Raw genomic sequence first — 19,367 nt, 5'->3', positions numbered from 1 at the left:
TGCATAATAATAATAATAATGCACATGAGTAAAGACAGTCATTGAATGGTGGTGGTAAATATGGAGGCGGAGGAAGCAGAATACAGGGAAATTATCTGATTAAAGAAATCAGTTCCTTGTTCTAATTCCTATCAAATATTTTTTTCAGGTTGTAATTTGCCTTCTAACTTACGTCTATGAAAATTTTGTTGGTTTTTATGTGGTCAGATTTATAACTCTTTCCCTTTATGGGATTAAGCTTAGAAAAGTTTTCTCCATCCCAAGATTATCAATGCAACTTGCCTGGGTTTTCTTGTGGATTTACATATTCCATTTACGTCTTTAATCCATCTGGGACTGTTTTCAGTATAAAGAGCAAGGAAGGGATCCAGCTAAATTGGTTAGCCAGTTGGCCTATGACCGTTCGTTAAACAGCCCATCTTTTCCTTGGGGATTTGTAATGGCATCTATAAACTATGTGAATTCTCCTGTGTATTTAGGACTGCTTTTGCACTTTTGGTCTATCCCTATGGCACATCGACCATCCAAACCACTCTAGCTTTGTATTTATTTTTTATGTCTGGCAAGATTAGCTCTTGGACAAATTACCTAACTTCCCTGGGCCTGTTTCCTCTTGTGTAAAACGGGGGCACTATCAACCTTAAAGGGTGGTTCTGGCAATTAATGAATGAATGGACCATTTCAGTCCCAGGGTCAGGTAAGCCTTTTTGAGAAGGTAATATTTGAGTTGAAATCTGACTGACCAGGAGGAGTGTGTCTGGCAGAGGGAGCAGATAAGGCCGAGCCCTGGGGCAGGAGGTAGTTTAGGGGATGGCAGGATCCCCTCCCCACCCGCCCGGGGATGGTGGCGCTTCTGCAGGGGACTGAGTGGAACGGTGGGCGGAGACGAGGGGTTTGGCCGTCGTCATCATCAAGGTACTGGAGAGCCACAGGAGGATCCGGAGGGAAGGTGGACCCCGCCGACCCTGCCCCTGTTCCCGCAGTCGATGGAGTCACAGGTGGAGGAGTGGTACCGCGAGGTAGGAGAGTTGCAGGCGCAGACGGCGGCGCTTCCTTTGGAGCCGGCGAGCAAGGAGCTGGTGGGCGAGCGGCAGAACGCGGTGGGCGAGCGGCTCGTGCGCCTGCTGGAGCCGTTGCAGGAGCGTCGCCGCTTGCTGTTGGCCTCCAAGGAGCTGCATCAGGTGGCTCACGACCTAGACGACGAGCTGGTGAGGCTGGGCGCCAGGACCCCGGCGGGAATCAGGGGCGGAGTTTCGAGAATGGTGTGGGACGAACCCGGGATCTCGAGGTTCGAGGACCAGCGGGGGCTGGGTGTGGGGGACGGGGGCGGGTCTGAGAGTGGAGGGCACCGACAGACTCAGTCATTCATTCACTTGGTCATTTACTCTTTCATATTCATGCTCACTTTCAACCACTCATTGAATCATTCATGAAGTCACTCATTTATATACTCACCAGTTGATTATTTCTTCCTCCACTATTTACTTATTACTCATTATTCGCTCATTTTCTCGTATCTGTTCATTTCCTCATTCAATCACTCCCTGATGGCTTGTTCATTCATTCACTTTGACTAATTTGTTACTGACTTATCAGTCTGGGCCCAGCCTGTGGACCTGGGGTCCACAGGTAACCAGCGCAGACCCTGCTGCTGGCCATAGAAAGTTCAGAATCCAAAGGGGAAAACAGGCTTGTCCCAGACAGTGACAACTCAGGGTGGTTAGGACCATGATGGTGAGTGTAAGGAGCAGTAGAAGCCCAAGAAGGTAATTGTCCAAAGTTCTAAGTCAGGGAGAGCTTCCTGGAGGAGGGGATGTCTGAGCTGAGACCTGAAGGAAGAGCACAAGTGAGAAGAAATGGGAAGGGAATTCCAGGAAGCAAGACCTGCATGCGCAAGAGCCAGCGTAAGCAGGAGGCTGCCCAAGTGCAGAGAGCAAGACAAAGCATGTCACTAGAGGAGGCGAAAGATGTGTCTGAGCTTTTAGGCAAGGAAGGCCACCGGATGCCATGCAGAGGGCTTGAGTGTTAGTGGGACACAGAAGTCTTTGGGTGCATCTTCCCCTTGACTTACTCCTTGTGTCCTCTCCAGGCATGGGTTCAGGAGCGGCTGCCACTGGCTATGCAGACAGAACGAGGCAGTGGTTTACAGGCTGTCCAGCAGCACATCAAAAAGAACCAGGTGAGCTGAGCCAGGTGAGGGAGAAAGTTAGGACACAGTTGGATAACAAGTGACAGAAAACAACTCAAGGTGGCTAAAAACCCCTGAAAGAATTTATTAGCTCTTGTCATTGAAAAGACTGTGGACAGCAGGTCCAGATACATCCAGGTGCCTCGTGTGTGTGTGTGTGTGTGTGTGTGTGTGTGTGTGTGTGTGTGTGTGTGAGAGAGAGAGAGAGTGAGTGTCTCTCTCTCTCTTTTCCCTCCATATTAACTTTGTTCTCAGACCAACTTTCCTCTCTTTATCTGGTGATGAAAGGCCTCCAGCAGGTTCAGATTACATCCCAGCAGAAAAACCAAAGAGAATCTCTTCCTCTCAAAAATTTCCATTAGTCCCAGGGATAACTCTTATTGGCTCAACTTGGGTCATGTGACACCCCCCCTGCCCCCAGCTATTCATGATGGAATTTGGTTGGTTCCTTAGTGTAACTAGGGCTGAAGGCCTGGAACCTGCTGGTGGAATGAGCCTCAATTAAATTACCTGGCCTGAGAAGGAGACAAGAGGGTTCCCCAAAGGAAAAGGAAGGTCTTGTGACTAGAAGTAAGGGGAATGGCTTTGGAGCAAGGAAAAAATCCAACAAACAAAACCTCAAAATACCCATAGGGGAGGTTGTGGCTCAGCAGCACAGTGCTCGCCTGGCAGGAGTGAGGCACTGGGTTCGATCCTCAGCACCACATAAAAATACAATAAAGGTAATGTGTCCATCTGCAACTAAAAAAATTTTTAAATGTCCTTAGGGGCAAAAGATATAGGTAATCAGAGAGCGGGTGCTGACCCCTAAGTTGAGCAAATTGGGGGAAGGAGCATTTGAGCCCCCCAAATCTCTGGATATCTGTTCACCTCTTGTGACCTCATTTCTATATCCAAATAAGAGGACAGTTGGTCTAGAAAAGAGGTTCTCAAACTCTGTAGCAGAGGACTAAAGCCCACAGTAAGGCAAATAATAGTAATAATATTTGATGAAAGACATTTAATATGTAGCTAAGTACTGCCCACTGGGAATGGTGGCAGGGGATATGTGGATTATTTAATTCCCTCAACAACCCTATGAGACAGGTATTGTCATTTTATTTTCCCCATGTTACCCATAAATAAGTTGGTAGAATTCAACACCAAAGGATATCGGGTAGGTGGGGCCACAAACTCTTTTGAGAAGTTCATGATCATGAGATTGTGTTGCATTAAATGAAGTTCTTTCAGAGATTGGAGTCTTTCTTAGACTTTACTTTTTTATCTTAATGAAAATACCGCACGCCTTTGACAGTGTTGGGAACAAACAGAACTGCATGGTCCTTGTCACAGTTGAGGAAACCCAATCAAGAGCACTTAATGTTTAAAATGGGGGGTGGGCTGGGCTGGATTGTGTGTGCTGGATCTATAGGGGCTGCCGAAGGAATCATCGAAGCTCACATTGATTGAGCCACACGTGCAGGATCGACAGATATGGACGGCCAACTACTTATAAATTATACTTCAGCCTGGTTTGCAAGCCTCTGTTTCAACCTTTGGATGCTGTCTTGTATCACCAAATTTATTGGTTGAGGGAGCAGTCTGGAGCCAGCCTTCTGTGTTCAAATCCTGGCAGCCTTAACTAGCTACTCATTCTTGGGATCCTAGCTTCTCTCCCACCCACGACATGGGGGTATGAATTAGCGAGTAACGGCGAAACGCTGATGTTGTAACTGGCCTGTGTATCTATCTGGTAAGCATTCGGAATATTTGCTAATTGTTCCTCGGGCCCGTGCTGGTCACCGAGGTAGGTAATCATGGCCTTGAGGAATCTCTGAATCCTGGTCTCCACTCGGACCTTCCAATCCCAGGGCCTGCGGCGGGAGATCCAGGCGCATGGGCCGCGCCTGGAGGAGGTGTTGGAGCGCGCGGGCGCGCTGGCCTCGCTGCGCAGCCCAGAGGCGGAGGCCGTGCGCCGTGGCCTGGAGCAACTGCAGAGCGCCTGGGCAGGACTGCGCGAGGCGGCTGAGCGGAGGCAGCAGGTGCTGGACGCCGCCTTCCAGGTGGAACAGTACTACTTCGACGTGGCCGAGGTGGAGGCGTGGCTGGGCGAGCAGGAGCTGCTCATGATGAGTGAGGACAAGGGCAAGGTGCGCCCAGGCTGGGGGTGCTGGGGGTCTGGGGCGCAGGAGCCGGGGGCCGGCCTCTGCCACCTCATCGCGGGCGCCGTGTGCCCCCAGGATGAACAGAGCACCCTGCAGCTGCTCAAGAAGCACCTGCAGCTGGAGCAGGGCGTGGAGAACTACGAAGAGAGCATCGCGCAGCTGTCGCGCCAATGCCGGGCGCTGCTGGAGATGGGGCACCCGGACAGGTGGGTGGGCGGGGGCGGGGCCAGTTGGGGGCGGGGCCAGTTTGTAGGGAATGGTCCAGCAGGTTCAGGATCCGAAGGTTAGCTCTTGGCAGGGCCAGAACTGGACATTGGGGCTGGAGCCCTCGGATCTTGGCCACTGGGAGGGACCGGAATAAAGAGGCACTGCACAGGCATGGTTTAGAGGGCGGGGCCAGTAGCCTTGGGATTTGAGTGCTGTAATGGGCCTTATTGGGTGTAAAGGGGGAGGCGACTGAGTTAGAGAAGTCATAGCCAGTGTCTGGGCAGTGTTTGGGAGGACAGAAAAGCCTGGAACGCTGAGACTGGACATGGGGATGGGACCTGAGACCTCCTGATATGGCTAGTGTCACCTCACCAAGCCTCTGAAAATCTTTTTCTAAGGGTGGGATCTAAGAGGGGCGCTGAGCAGGAGCCCTGTTCCAGTGAATCCCGAGATTAGGACTGGAGGTGGGTGGGTTGGCTGGCCACCCAGATCACTGGATGAGAGGGACAAGGGATCAAAGATAAGAAACTGGGCAACAACAACAACAAAAGGGACAAAAGCAGTAAAAGAAATTAGGCAGTTCCGGGGGAGTGGAGGCAGAGCTTTCTCTGGGGCTGAGATCCAAGTCCAGAGCTAATGAATCTGAGATTTGGCAGAAAACAGCTCTGCTGGAGGGAAGCTGAGAGGAAATGCCTTGGGAGGGGGAGATGAGGAGGTCACAGCACTGCCCCAGAAGTCTCAGGGGGCTCCCCCTGCCCCTCCCCCTCCTTCATTAGCGAGCAGATCAGCCGGCGGCAGTCTCAGGTGGACCGCCTGTACGTGGCGCTCAAGGAGCTTGGGGAGGAACGAAGGGTGGGCCTCGAGCAGCAGTACTGGCTGTACCAGCTCAGTCGCCAGGTGGATGAGCTAGAGCACTGGATTGCTGAGAAGGAGGTGGTGGCTGGTTCACCAGAGCTGGGCCAGGACTTCGAGCATGTCTCGGTAAGCATCATTAGGAAAAACAGTGGCCACTGGGTATGCTCCTAATATTCTCTGGGCCTCAGTTTCCCCATCTGTAGCATGGGCATAATAATAGCACTCACCTCATGGCTCCACTGTGAGACAAATGAATTAATATGATGTAAAGTACTTAGAATCCTGCACAGCATAGTCAGGGTCTTGCACAGGATTAGTTATTAATACTGTACCATCATTACTATTTTACTATTGTCATTTCTATTATTGTTACAGAGTGTTGGATATTATTTTTTATTATAATGACATTTGTTTTTGTCATGACTCATGCCCCTCACATGATAGCAAGTTGGAGGGGACGGGTACATGCAGCACCTTTGCCCACTTGCTGTGTTCCCCCCCCCCCCATACATCCTGGTGGCAGGTGCTGCAGGAGAAATTCTCAGAGTTCGCCAGTGAGACGGGCATGGCAGGACGTGAGCGGCTGGCAGCTGTGAACCAGATGGTGGATGAGCTGATCGAGTGTGGCCATACGGCAGCAGCCACCATGGCTGAGTGGAAGGATGGGCTGAACGAGGCCTGGGCCGAGCTGCTGGAGCTCATGGGTACTCGGGCCCAGCTGCTGGCCGCCTCTCGGGAGCTGCATAAGTTCTTCAGTGATGCCCGAGAGCTTCAAGGACAAATTGAGGAGAAGCGGAGGCGACTGCCTCGCCTTACTGCCCCACCTGAGCCAAGACCCAGTGCCAGCTCCATGCAAAGGACCTTGCGAGCCTTTGAGCACGATCTGCAGCTCCTCGTGTCCCAGGTGGGGCGATGGTGGCCATTGGGCAAGGTGGGAGGCATGTGGGCAGCCGCGCAGACAAAAGTCAGGCTGTGGAGGAGATCAAAACGAGGCAGTGGGACTAATAGAAAGTAGACCTCAGAATAGGAAGAAATTGGACTGATTGTATGGTGCATGGAAATGGGGTAGTAACAGAAAAAAATGAGGTAGTAGGGCTGGTGGAAAAGATATGATGTTTCCATATATAGTTGGGCAATGGTTCCAAGTGAATGGTAAGATCCCAGTATGGTAAATTTAGATGGAGGATTAAAGCATAATTTTGAGAGGTTTAAGAGAAATTTGGCTGTGGGCAGATAGATATTAGACAGCAGGTCTCTGCAAAAAATATTTTTTTTTGAAATTATTTTGATATGGAAGAGCTGAATGGAAAAGGCAACAGAGCTAATAGAAATTAGGCAGAGGGTCTGACAGGAATTGGGAGGTGGACCTAAGAAATTGGGTGGAAATGTAGTTGTGGACCTAATAGAACTCAGGCAGCAGGACTGAAGGCAACTGGTTTGAAGGCCTAAAAGGAGATAGAAATTGGACAATTGTTTTTACAAATCATATAGATGACTGTTAGACATAGGACTCAGAGAGATAGCAATTAAGTGATGGTTCTGTTAGAAATGGGGGTGGAGTGGGTAAGCAGGACACAGTGGCACACGCCTGTAATCCCAGCTACTGGGAGACAGAGGCAGAAGCATCACAAGTTCGAAGCCAACCTGGGCAACTTACGGAGATTTTGTCTCAAAATAAAAAATGAAAAGGGTTGGGGATATAGCTTAGTGGTAGAGCACTGCTTGGCATGAGGAAGACCCTGGATTTCATCCCCAGCACTGCCGAGGAAGGAAAGAGAGGGAGAGAGAACAGGAGACTGTAAATTGAATAGTGTTTCTAAAGGAACTGGTCTACTCGTCGGCAGTGGGTCTGAATGAATAGAATGCAGGTTGGGAAACATACCCAGTGGACATCAGGGCGGCAAGGGGTTTCCTGGGAGAAATCAGATTGCTCTGAAACAAGAGAGAGGTGGGCCTGCCTGAAAAAATAGGTGGGAGACCAAAAGAAATCAGGCAGTGGTAGATTTAAAAGAAGTCAAAACCCAGAAGAAGAATCAGGAAGCAGACATGAGTAGTTGGTAGTGAGTGTACAGGAAGTCAGAGAGCAGCGGCCAGAGGATCAGGCAGCAGGTAGGAGGGAAGCCGGGTCCTGGGATCTCAGAGCGCAACAGGCTCCGCCCTCAGCTTGCAAAGGGGGAAGGAGAGGGTGGAGCCTAGGTCGCTCGCGAGAAGGGGAGGGCGGAGCCTGGGCGGGGCCTGGGCGGGGCGGAGGGCTGCCGCCAGACGTGGCTCACCCCTCAGGTACGGCAGCTGCAGGAGGGCGCTGCCCAGCTGCGGACCGTGTACGCGGGTGAGCACGCCGAGGCCATCGCCAGCCGCGAGCAAGAGGTGCTGCAGGGCTGGAAAGAGCTGCTGGCAGCCTGCGAGGACGCCCGCCTGCACGTCAGCTCCACGGCAGACGCCCTGCGCTTCCACAGCCAGGCCCGCGACCTGCTCTCCTGGATGGACGGCATCGCAGGCCAGATCGGGGCAGCTGACAAGCCCAGGTGCCCCTCATCCCACCTCGGGCTTCCTACGTGCCATTGGCAGCCTCTCTCAGCTGTCCCCCGCCCACCAACAATCCCCTACCCATAGGAAACCACAATAGCCAGTATCTGCATGGCACCCCATATGCCTGTCACTGTTCTAGAAACTTCACGTGCATTTGGACCCCTTTGGGGACTGGCATTGGGGTCTCAGAGCATGGGGCAGCCTCCTGCTCTCTGTCCTTCCCAGGTGCCTAAGACTGCCCTCCATCTGCGGGTGTTACAGTATGGGATGGGCTGGGCCAAGTTGGGTGCAGGGTAGGTATGGTCTCTGTCAGGGTGGAGGAACACTGTGACAATTCCCATATCTTGGGGTTAACCTAGTAGGCACTGATTTACTGCTCACATAGTGGCACTATGTCAGTGTCCAACAGAAGCCAAACCTGTCCCACCGTGATTGGGAACCAGGATCCTGCCATTTGGCCCTGGGGGTCATTTCCTCAACCCTCTCAAAGGGAAAAAGACAGCAGGAGGGTCTCACATGCTGCTGGTAAGTTAGCCAGTTTATCTCCCAGGGAGGCTGAAGGCGGAGACCAGCAGTGTGCCCAAGAAGAAAAGGACCTGGAGAGGGTGACATGTGGTATTGTTTCTGTGCTGGTAGGCCTTGAGCCTTCATCCATTTACTTGGTGAATATTTATTAGGTGCTGGAGATGGAACCCAGGGCCTCTCCAATGCTAAGAACATGCTCTACCACTGAGCCGTTCCTCTCCAGCCCCTAGCAAATATTGACTGAATACTTGTTGTGGGCCATGTAGTGGACAAGGTCAAGCCCTTGCCCTCCAAGGGCGGAGAGAGGCAACAAATTGGTAAACAAGCAAGCCCCTAATATCATTTCAGAGAGTGAGAAGTGCCACCAGGAAGCATAAAGCAAGGTAAGGGAACCAGGTGACACTGGCAAGATCTCCCTGAGGATAGGATGTTTGAGTGGAGGGAGACCTGACTGAAGTGCTAGGTGAGTCAGGTTAGGTTTAGGGGGGAAGGAGACTTCCAAAGACCCTAAGGTGGACTAAGCATGTCTGAGCAGGAGCCAGAGTCTCACCGTGGCTGCAGGGAAGGAAAGGGGGAGGAGTGAGGAGTGGCAGGAAGTGAGGCCAGAGGGCCAGTAGGGCCCTGGAGACCAGGAAAAGCTTTGCCTTCTCCCTGATTGAGTTGGCAGCCATGGGAGAGTTCAGAGCAGGGAGGAAGGTGAAAAGTACATCAGTGGGGAATAGACTGGAAAAGCAAAGGGAGGAACAGGTAGACCAGCCTGGCTGGTCCAGGCGAGAGCCATTGGTGGCTTGAGCCAGAGTGGTGTTTATGTCAAGATGAAGAAGAAATCTCTATTTTCAGACTTAAAATGTCTTAAATGAGAAAATTTAAGTATCCAATATACAGAAGTAGATATAACAACATAGTGAAGCTGCATGGGTATTGAGAACATGTGACTTGAATAATCAACATCCTACCAGTCTCATTTCAGCTACTCTCCCTCCATTTATGCTGTGTTGTTTCAAAACAAATCTCAGGCTTTGTATCATTTCACAGCATATATTTTAAAATTATAAGTGTCCAGTCTTCACTGATGGTCAGGGGGGAGAGAAAAGGAAATGGATGAATGATAGATGAATCTACTGAAATGGAGAGGAGAGAGCACATCTGTGGGATGGACAGAATCAGAAAGGTCACTTGACATATTAAAATTCATTACAATGTGGGGCCTTCAGAAATAAGTTTGCACACATTATTATAAAACTATAATTGCTAACTGGTGGAACCTTCAGAAATTTAGAATTTGTGTTGGACATTGGATAGTTTACAATGGTCCTGTCCAATAGTTATATATTTCAAGCCACAAATGTGAGCCACATATATAATTTAAAATTTTCTTGTAACCACATTAACAAGTAAAAGGAAGCAAATTAAAATGAATTTTAGCAATACTTTTCTTTTTTTGTACGGGGTATTGAACCCTGAGGTGCTTTTACTATTGAGCCACATCCCTAGCCCTTTTTGAGACAGGGTCTTGCTAAATTGCTTTAGTGCCTCCTGGAGTTGCTGAGCCTGACCTTGACCCTGACCTCCTGTCTCAGCCTCCTGAGTCTCTGGGATTACAGGTGTGCACCACCCTGCTGGGCAACAATACTTTTTTTTTTTTTTTTGCGCAGTATTGAGGACTGAATTCAGAGTGCTCTACCACTGAACTACATCCCCTGCCCTTTCTATTTTTTTTGTTTTGAGACAGGATCTCACTAAATTGCTGGGACTGGCCTCAAACTTGGAGTCCTCCTGCCTCAGCCTCCTGAGTCACTGGGATTATAGACATATGCCACTGTGCCTAGGCAGCTATACATATTGGTTGACCCTATGTGCTCAAGATAGTCAATATCAACATTAATTAATGTTAATTAGACTGGCAGTGGTGGTATGGGCATGAAGTCCCAGGTACTCAGGAGGCTGAAATTGGAGGACAGCTTGGACCCAGGAGTTGGAGACCAGCCTGGACAACATAGCAAGACCCCATCTCAAAAACAAAACAAAATATTAATAAGATATTTTGTATTCATTTTTACACTAAGTCCTCAAAATCTGGTGTGCACTTTACGTTTCAACACATCAATTCAGAACTACCACATTTCAAGTGGCAACACGTGTCTAGTGTTTAACACACTGGACAGCACAGAGTTGTAGGGTTAGAATCATCAGCTGGTGGAAATTTCACAAGCATAGCTCTAGCAAGTTAGAAAAATTGGACTTTGAAATCCTAGAAGGTTAGAATCACAAATATGAAACTTTGACACCTTGGAAAATTGGAATCATTTAGTGAAGACCACTGGACCCTCAGAACTTGGCCATAGAAGGTAGGTATCCTGAGATGCCATGAAGCATCAGCCTCAAGGGAACAGATGGGAACTGCATATATGGGTTGGGCTGAGGGTGACTTCTAGTGGCTCAAATCCCTGTCACTGCCCACTACAGGGATGTGTCATCGGTGGAGGTGCTCATGAACTACCACCAGGGCCTGAAGACTGAGCTGGAGGCACGGGTGCCTGAGCTGACTGCCTGCCAGGAGCTGGGGCGCTCCCTTCTGCTCAACAAGAGTGCCATGGCTGATGAGGTAGGGAGGGGCACCTGGGGTCCTCTTCTGCCCCCCAGGTTCCTTGAGGTGGAAGCCACCCCTGACACCCCTTCCCACCCACCCACCACACCCAGATCCAGGCACAGCTGGACAAACTGGGAACCAGGAAGGAGGAGGTGTCAGACAAATGGGACCGCCATTGGGAGTGGCTGCAGCAGAGTGAGTGGGGATCCAGACACATGTGGCTCAAGGACACAAAGACATGCTCCAGCATGTTAAGGCCCAGAGGATGACATGACCACATTTTGCACACCACCCAAGAAGCGAACATAAAGGCCTGGGAGGGTGGATGACGGAGTGCCACTGAATCCTTCATGGCAGACTCCTAGGGGAGAAACTGGGACCTTCAAAATAACCCCAGCCCCTGTCACTCATGCAGAGCCCAGAGTGGTCAGGACTGGGATTGGGAACCTGCAGGGTGTGGAGGGCCAGGGAGGACAATTGCTGCCCCCAAAATGGTCCCTGTGTGCTCCCAGTGCCCTTACCCTGCGTGTCTGCCCCTAGTGCTGGAAGTGCATCAGTTTGCCCAGGAGGCAGTGGTGGCTGATGCCTGGCTGACAGCCCAGGAGCCACTCCTGCAGAGCCGGGAGCTGGGCAGCAGCGTGGATGAGGTAGAGCAGCTTATCCGGAGACACGAGGCCTTCCGCAAAGCAGCCGCAGCCTGGGAAGAGAGGTTCAGCTCTCTGCGACGCCTGACCACGGTGAGCACTCCAGATCCTGCCCTCCTGCCCCACACCCATCCTGCACGAGAGAGACACACCTGGACTTGGTGCCTAGTCCCTTGTTGAATGAGGGCTAAGAGATCTATACTGTGCTCCCAATGGGGCTGGGGGACAGACCTGACACTAGACAATGACAGTACAGAGGGTCAGGGATGTGATGCAGAAGTACAGGCAGAAGGCTAAGGGCTAGAATGGGGGAGGCATAGGGCACCATGGGAGCCTAGAAATGTTTGCCCTGGCCTGGGAGAGTCCCATCTGAGACTTAACACAGTTAAGAAATGCAGAGTGCTATGACATATGACTGTGACCTCAGTGATTCTGGAGGCTGAGGTAGGAGGATCAGAAGTTCAAGGCCAGCCTCCACAACTTAGTAAGACCCTGTTTCAAAATTAAACACAATAAGCAGGGCAAGGTGGTGCATGCCTGTAATCCCAGGGGCTCAGGAGGCTGAGATTAGGAGGATCCCAAGTTCAAAGGCAGCCTCAGCAAAAGCCAGGGGCTAAGCAACTCAGTGAGACCCTGTCTCTAAATAAAATACAAAATAGGGCTGGGGATATGGCTCAGTGGTTGAGTGCCCTCGAGTTCAATCCCGGGTACCCAATAATAATAATAATAATAATAATAATAAAAAAGCCTGGATATGTAGCTCAGTAGTAGAGCATCCTGAGTTCAATCCCCAGGACATGGGTGGCAAGAGATGAGGCAAAGAGACCATTGTAATAAAAAGTTTTGAGTTCCTGGGTGGGAAACATTAAAGAAGGAAGAAGTTTAGAAAAGCACCCAGAGAAAACGTTGATTTAGCTGATTCCTACAAGAGCAAGAGGTGTTTGCAGGAAGAACAGGGATCAAGCTCCTGGCAGAAAGTAGGGCAGGGCGTTGGGCATCTTGTTTCTTCAAGGAACTAATAGGTTTAGAGGTGAAGCAGAAAACCCAGAGTGCCTGTCAGACCACTCACTCTCCGCACCTTCCCGCCCCATCCTGTCCCTGGTCCTTCTGTCCCCAGATTGAGAAAATCAAGGCGGAACAAAGCAAGCAACCACCCACTCCCCTGCTGGGGCGCAAGTTCTTTGGGGACCCCACGGAACTGGCGGCCAAGGCGGCACCTTTACTGCGGCCAGGGGGCTATGAAAGGGGCTTGGAGCCCTTGGCCCGCCGGGCCTCGGACACGCTGTCAGCCGAGGTGCGGACCCGGGTGGGGTACGTGCGCCAGGAGCTCAAGCCCGAGCGCCTCCAGCCGCGCATTGACCGGCTGTCGGAGGTCCCCGGGAGGGTAGAGCCTGCGGCCCCTCCGGCCGCACCGGAGAACATTGCAGCGGAGACTCCCGGGACCCCTGCGGCTGCAGAGCAGGTCCGGCCCAGACCGGAGCGCCAGGAGTCAGCGGATCGCATGGAGGAGCTGCCCCGGAGGCGGCGGCCGGAGCGCCAAGAATCGGCTGACCAACCCGAGGAGTCTGCGCGGAGGAGGAGACCAGAACGACAGGAATCCGCGGAGCATGAGGTGGCACATAGCCTTACACTGGGCCGCTATGAGCAGATGGAGAGGCGGCGCGAGCGGCGCGAGCGGCGGTTGGAGCGGCAGGAGTCCAGCGAACAGGAGACGCCCGTAAGAGGAGAGCTGGCCAAAGGGTGAGGCCCCTTATATCCGGGGAGCGAGGGAAGGGGATTAGCAAGAGCACCAACAGCCGCGAAGGCCCGATGGCGAGGCTTCTGGGTCCAGACCTTCTTGGTATCCACTTTGCAGAGGTGTAAACTGAGGCTGAAAGAGGGTAGCAGATATGCCCATTGTTCCACAGGGCAGCTCTTCCTGCAGAATGAAAAGACAGTGTGCCTTCCTCCAGGGGCAGTTTTTCAGCCACTGGGTCCTGCATCAAATCCCCTGGGTGTCCCCTGGCCTGAATTCTGTCCTCTGCAGTGATTATGTTTCTCCACTGGGTGGAACCATCACTGCCTTAATTGGAGAGAAGACCCTTTATTTCAACTCTCTCAACAGCTTTATGAATTGGGGGATATTGTCATTGCCATTAAATGGATAGGACAACTGAAACACAAAGAGGGCCAGTCATTCAACTTGTATAAATCAGGGCTGGAGCCCAGGTCTTTCAGATTCCAATGTTAACAAGAGTATAATATGCAGATTAGTCCAACCTGCTATGTCCCCAGAGGACAGGAAACAATGACTTCTTTACCCTTTAAAAAAATGCCTGTTTCATGAACATTTGCAAGTGTCTGGGTGGCATGTGCTGGGGATAACAGTGACCAAACTAGCCCCAGTCCTACCTTCATGACAGTCTAGTGGGAGAAACAGACTTGTTACCAGACAGTGATGACCCAGAATGGGGATGGGGAAAAGTCCAGAAGACTTGGTAACTCAGGAGGCAGATGCAGAAATGTGACTGTGTTCAAAAGCTTGAAGGAACTAGTTTGCTTTTATGCTGCTTAAAACTCAAAAGTGGGGGGAGTTCAGTTTTCCATTCAGCAGCAGTGCTTGGGACACTCATGGGGTATAAGGTGCACATCTGCAGGGGACAGCTGAGAAGTGAACAAGGTCTTGGCATTTCAGGATAAGGCATGAAGCCTCCTCTGTACAGCCAAGAAGGTCCCTGGGAGAAGGCATCTGAGTTCCACTGGGTCTTTCTGTCCCCTCCTCCCCCAGGAAGGCCACCCTGGCTGACATTGTGGAGCAGCTACAGGAGAAAGAGGCGGGCCCAGGGCTCCCTGTTGGGGTGGTAAGTTGAACCAGAGGATGGGTGGGGGTATGAGGACCCCCTCTCAGAGCAGGAGTCAGGTTCTCAGAAGTAACCAGTGCCTCGCCCTGAGCCCATCCTCCTACCTGGACCCTGCAGAGTCAGCATGGACTCTCAGGACCCCCAGAAATCCTGCCAATTTTGAAAATTTCTCCCTTAAAAAATGGGACCACGGATCCAAGAAACCCTTCCATTCCCCCGCCCCTCCACACGTACATAAATAGGGTCTAGATCCCCGCCCGGCGGGGTCCCAATTTTCATCATAGATGGCCACATACACACCGAAGGCCCAGATTTCTCCCCACAGAAATTCCTTGCATCCCAACCTCTTAGATGTAGCGTCTTCCTCCCACGAGAGGAAGTCCAAACCGATACCAAGACCCGTTGGGCCTCCAGCCCAGAAGTCCTCCCATACTCGCCTCCAAGACAGATGACCCTGCAGACGGATGGGACCCCAGACCCACGGGTTCCCCCAGACAGAAGCCCCTCCCCATGGACAGAACCCCTCTTCCCCCTCCCTTCACACAGCCGTCGCTGCCTCAGCCTCGCGAGCTTCCCCCTGGCCGCCTGCCCAACGGGCTTGAGCCGCCCGAGCGGACACCTCGGCCGGATCGGCCGCGGGCGCGGGACCGGCCCAAGCCGCGACGGCGGCCGCGGCCACGAGAGGGTGGTGAGGGCGGGGGAAGCCGGCGCTCGCGCTCCGCCCCGGCCCAGGGCGGCTCCGCCCCCGCGCCTCCGCCACCGCCCACTCACACAGTGCAGCACGAGGGCTTCCTGCTGCGCAAGCGCGAGCTCGACGCTAACCGCAAGTCGTCCAACCGGTGAGCGCGTGGGCGGGGCTTTGGAAAAATGGTGGTGGGGGCCATGTGCAGAGTGTCCAATGAGTGAATAGTCGGGCCAGGGAAGGGGCGGGCTCAGCTTCAGAACCTCCCACCGGCGGGGGTTAGGTAGGAGCCCAAGGGAGGGCGGGGCTCAACCTCCAGGATTCCAACTTGTGTACGTGAGGGGCACGGTGTAGGAATAAGGCGTCTTCGGGCTGAGTAGGGGAGCTTAAATGGAAGAGGGACGGTAATATGAAAGCGAACAAATTGGGACCCAACTCTTATAGCGACCAACCCAGGAGCTGAGTACAGCTGAGGAGTAAGCTGGAGTGAGTAATCAAGTGCCAATGTTGTGTGAAATTGAGCCTCAAAATCTCATCCACCCAGAGTGGGATGGTTTTAAGTGGGGAAGGTGTGTCTGAGAAGGGGCGGTGCCGAACTCTCGGCTGAGTGGAGTGTGTTGGGGTAATCTGAAATAGGTTTCCAAATGAGGGCTTAACGGTTTGTGTGTGTGTGTGTGTTTACTCTTGGATTCCAGTTTCTGGTTGTCCAACACATTTTTGGCCAACTGGAGGTAGACTCTGGGGACAGGTGGAGCCAGACAGGATAGGACTGGCCAGTGAGTGGAGTGAAGCTTAGACCCAAGACAAGAAGTGGGCAGAGCCGGTTCAGACTGTGCTGATGGGATCTGGAGGGAGTCATTCTTCCTTGTCCCTAGGCCAAAGTGGGAATAAACAGGGGCATCTGGTATATTTTGCTCTAAGATAAATTTCTCCTGGATTGGGGCTTTGGCTAGATAGGGAGCAGGAATTCCTCATTCCAAACAGTAAACCAATAGATTTTCCTTGAAGGAACTCCGTAGGGGTGGAGGAATGGGGTGGGGGTTTGTGTGGGATGAGTGGAATAAAAGCTACATAGGAGATAAGTCTTGCCTTCAGGAAATTCAGTATGGAGAGGAAAAGGAAGAGCAAGCCCAACAGTGGCCAGCCTGGGTGAAGGCTTGGTCCTGGGAATTTTAGATGAACCTCTTAGATCAGGCTTAGATCAGGGACAGCCATAAGGAAGAGCCTCCTGGTCATGTGGCCTCACTGGCTAAGGCAAAGGCCCAGAGGTTGGAAGTCTCAGCATATTTAGGCCATGAATATGTTAATGAAGAGTACTGGCTCAGAGTGCTCCAGCTCTGCCTTGAGCCCTGTATTGTTACCCTAGGTCGTGGGTGAGCCTGTACTGCGTCCTCAGCAAGGGGGAGCTGGGCTTCTACAAGGACTCCAAAGGCCCAGCATCAGGGGGAACACATGGTGGGGAGCCACTGCTCAGCCTGCACAAGGCCACCAGCGAGGTGGCTAGTGACTACAAGAAAAAGAAGCATGTCTTCAAGCTCCAGTGAGTCCCTCAGTGGGCAGGAGGGAAGGATTCCAGGCCCAACTTCCCCTCCCAGCAGGACCCTGGCTCTCTTGGAGCACATTTGCGTTGGGGGCTGGGGCTTGGCCTCTTGGATCTCCTCAAGTCCTATGTTCTTTCCTGTAGGACCCAGGATGGCAGTGAATTTTTGCTCCAGGCTAAAGATGAGGTGAGATCTGGTCCTTTCAACCCCATATGTGACCTCAAAATGACATAACTGCCTGGCTGGCTCCTGGCCCAAAGTAATGGGCTACAGAAGGGAAGCACACCGACAAAAATTCTCAGGGATATAATGGGAAAGCCCACGGGCAGTGAGAGCCCAGAGGGGAGGTTCCTAAGCCAGGAGTAGTGAAGAGGAGTTCAAGGTTAACAGCTGGAGGACAGAGTTCAAGGAGTGAGGTAAATGGTACCAGAAAGGATCCCAGGAACTGAATCTCCCAGCCTGTTATGAGCCACTTGGAAGAGGTTGAATTTTTGTTATAAGGGCACTGGGGAGCCATGGCAGAGTTTTGAGCCAAGGAAGGTTGAAGTGATGGGTAATAAAGATCCTTTTAATTACCATGTTCAGGGTAGATTGAAGGGGGTAACAGTGGGGTTGGGGAGCCTGTCCAGCAGCTGGGCAGGACCCAAGAAAGCACAGAATTGGAACATGCAGGCCTGTGGGGAAAGGAGGGAAGAGGTAGGGGAGATGAGAACAAAAATGGACATTGGAACTGGGCTAAGGAGTGAGGTCAGGGGGAAGGATCAGGCATGGAGGTGGTTTCAGGAAATGTTGAGAATAATAAATAACACTTCTTATCTCAATTAGTCCTTATAGGAAGCTATGAAGTAGGCCTTGTCCTCTGCCTACCTCCTTTTACTTATCTGTAAAATGGAGATAAAAATAGTTTCTTATCATAGGGTTTCTGTGAGAAATGAGTTGATACATGTAGAGCACTTAGCACATTGCTTGGTAAGTGTCTGTGCTCTGTGGACAATGTACTTATCCCGGGTTTTGTTGTTTACCTTTGTAGTGGGAGTTACATATTGCAAAAGTTTTGAGTGAATGAATCCACATAAGTGCTGAGACAGAGCCTGGCACATGCTATTTAACTATTTGCATCCTCATTATTACCCCAATTTAATAGAGAAAGGAACTGAAGTTCAGAGAAGGCAGTCTGATTCAAGATTGATCTACTACTCTATTTTCTCTCTTCCAAATATGGACTCTGTGCCCTATTTTCTTCCTCCAGGAGGAGATGAACGGTTGGCTAGAGGCTGTGGCTGCCTCAGTGACAGAACACGCAGAGATTGCACGCTGGGGCCAGACACTACCCACAACGTCCTCCACAGACGAGGGCAACCCCAAGCGCGAGGGAGGGGAGCGCAGAGCCAGCGGGCGCCGGAAGTGACTCTCCTACCCCCAGGACCTGACAAGTCTCCCCGCCCCTCCTCTCTGCACTGTGGGCACAAAGACACTTTCTCTTCCGCAAGGGCAGGGCCAGGGTCCCTAGTTCCAGCACTGCGGACGCGCCACGATGGGCACTGGAAAGGAGGGGATTTCTCCTGCACCCCAAAATGTGGTGGGGGGATTGCTACCCCTATAGCCATATCTCGGCCCCTTCCCGCTCAACATCCCTACCCCAGGTGCTGGGGCTCCATTATTTTTATGCAATAAATGAGCTTGGTGGGGGCGGATAGGGGGCCAGTTGAGCCAAACCCCCTGCCCCTATCTGCAGATCCTGCCCCAAGAAGCTGGGGTGGTGGGGGCGATAATTCCTGGCCTCCTCTCCGCCCTAAGGATGGGCACGGGGGCGCTGGTGAGGTCCCCTGGACCATCCAGGGTGCTAGGGGGTGGGGAGGGGACAGTCCCTCCCTGCCTTTACCTCACTTCCAATGCTGCCTTGATCTCTGTCTGGGAGGGGGGAGTGAAGGGCCCTAGCCCCTTCACTCTGTCGCCTCAGAGCCATGCGGTTAATTCTTTAGTTTATTTTTGCAAAACGTCGACCTCCCCCTCCCCCCGCCCCGCATCCGCGAAGGCTTTTAACGGGAGGGGCGTCAAAGCTCAAAATTGTCTTCCTCTCTCCTCCCCCCTCCACTGTAAATGACACTTCACGAGGGGAGGGGTGAGGGGAAGCCCTCCCCCCCCTGCATGCTTCTGGCTGGAGCACCTCCCTGGGACTTGGGGGAACTGGGTTGTGGGCAGCCCCCCATGGCCGCCTGGAGAAGCCGCTGGGGCCCGGGGGTGTGGGACGGTGTGGCGGGCGCACACTGTATGTACCTATAATAAACCCTTTGGCTTTGACGGTCTATGCTGGTTTGTTTGCATTTCTTGGGCTGCCCCCGTGAGGATGGAAGGATGGGCAGGTGGCGGGGTTGGGGGTGGGATTCAGATAACATCAAGATGTACCCTGTGGTATGGGTTAATTTTGGATTCTAAACATATGCACATGGACAAGTCACCTAGTACCATACCTAAAATGGGCCGAAGAAGTAACTCAACTTCCCCGAAGGAACTGCCCTGCCCGCCCTGTCAAAGGCCAGGAAAGGCCGGCTCCTTTAAGGAGGCGAAGAACTTAACTGCGATGAGCAAGCTCTTTGTCCAATCGCCGGTGTCTCGGGGAGT

General features: G+C 52.2%; 1 protein-coding gene across 2 annotated transcripts in view; it reads left to right on the top strand.

Annotated features, from left to right (window-relative positions):
* Sptbn4 (spectrin beta, non-erythrocytic 4) overlaps positions 1-19,027 on the top strand; it is a 72,417-nt gene extending 53,390 nt beyond the window's left edge. The window contains exons 20-35 of one of the 2 annotated variants that reach the window (XM_026411539.2): positions 984-1,208; positions 2,090-2,179; positions 4,039-4,317; positions 4,408-4,538; positions 5,316-5,520; positions 5,918-6,298; positions 7,675-7,919; positions 10,915-11,053; positions 11,149-11,233; positions 11,579-11,775; positions 12,800-13,422; positions 14,450-14,519; positions 15,069-15,361; positions 16,571-16,744; positions 16,889-16,931; positions 17,995-19,027. In XM_026411539.2, coding sequence (XP_026267324.2) covers positions 984-1,208; positions 2,090-2,179; positions 4,039-4,317; positions 4,408-4,538; positions 5,316-5,520; positions 5,918-6,298; positions 7,675-7,919; positions 10,915-11,053; positions 11,149-11,233; positions 11,579-11,775; positions 12,800-13,422; positions 14,450-14,519; positions 15,069-15,361; positions 16,571-16,744; positions 16,889-16,931; positions 17,995-18,153 — 3,339 coding nt within the window. In that variant the 3' untranslated portion in view covers positions 18,154-19,027. Of the gene's footprint in view, positions 1-983; positions 1,209-2,089; positions 2,180-4,038; positions 4,318-4,407; positions 4,539-5,315; positions 5,521-5,917; positions 6,299-7,674; positions 7,920-10,914; positions 11,054-11,148; positions 11,234-11,578; positions 11,776-12,799; positions 13,423-14,449; positions 14,523-15,068; positions 15,362-16,570; positions 16,745-16,888; positions 16,932-17,994 lie in introns of both variants that reach the window. The other variant, XM_026411540.2, reaches the window with a different exon arrangement.
* The last annotated feature ends 340 nt before the right edge of the window (positions 19,028-19,367 follow it).

Source organism: Urocitellus parryii, chromosome 15 (genome assembly GCF_045843805.1).
Source record: "Urocitellus parryii isolate mUroPar1 chromosome 15, mUroPar1.hap1, whole genome shotgun sequence".
In the NCBI taxonomy this organism is placed as follows: Eukaryota; Metazoa; Chordata; class Mammalia; order Rodentia; family Sciuridae; genus Urocitellus; species Urocitellus parryii.
The sequence above is the reverse complement of the archived record's forward strand: the minus strand, read 5'-3'. Positions and strand labels throughout refer to the sequence as shown.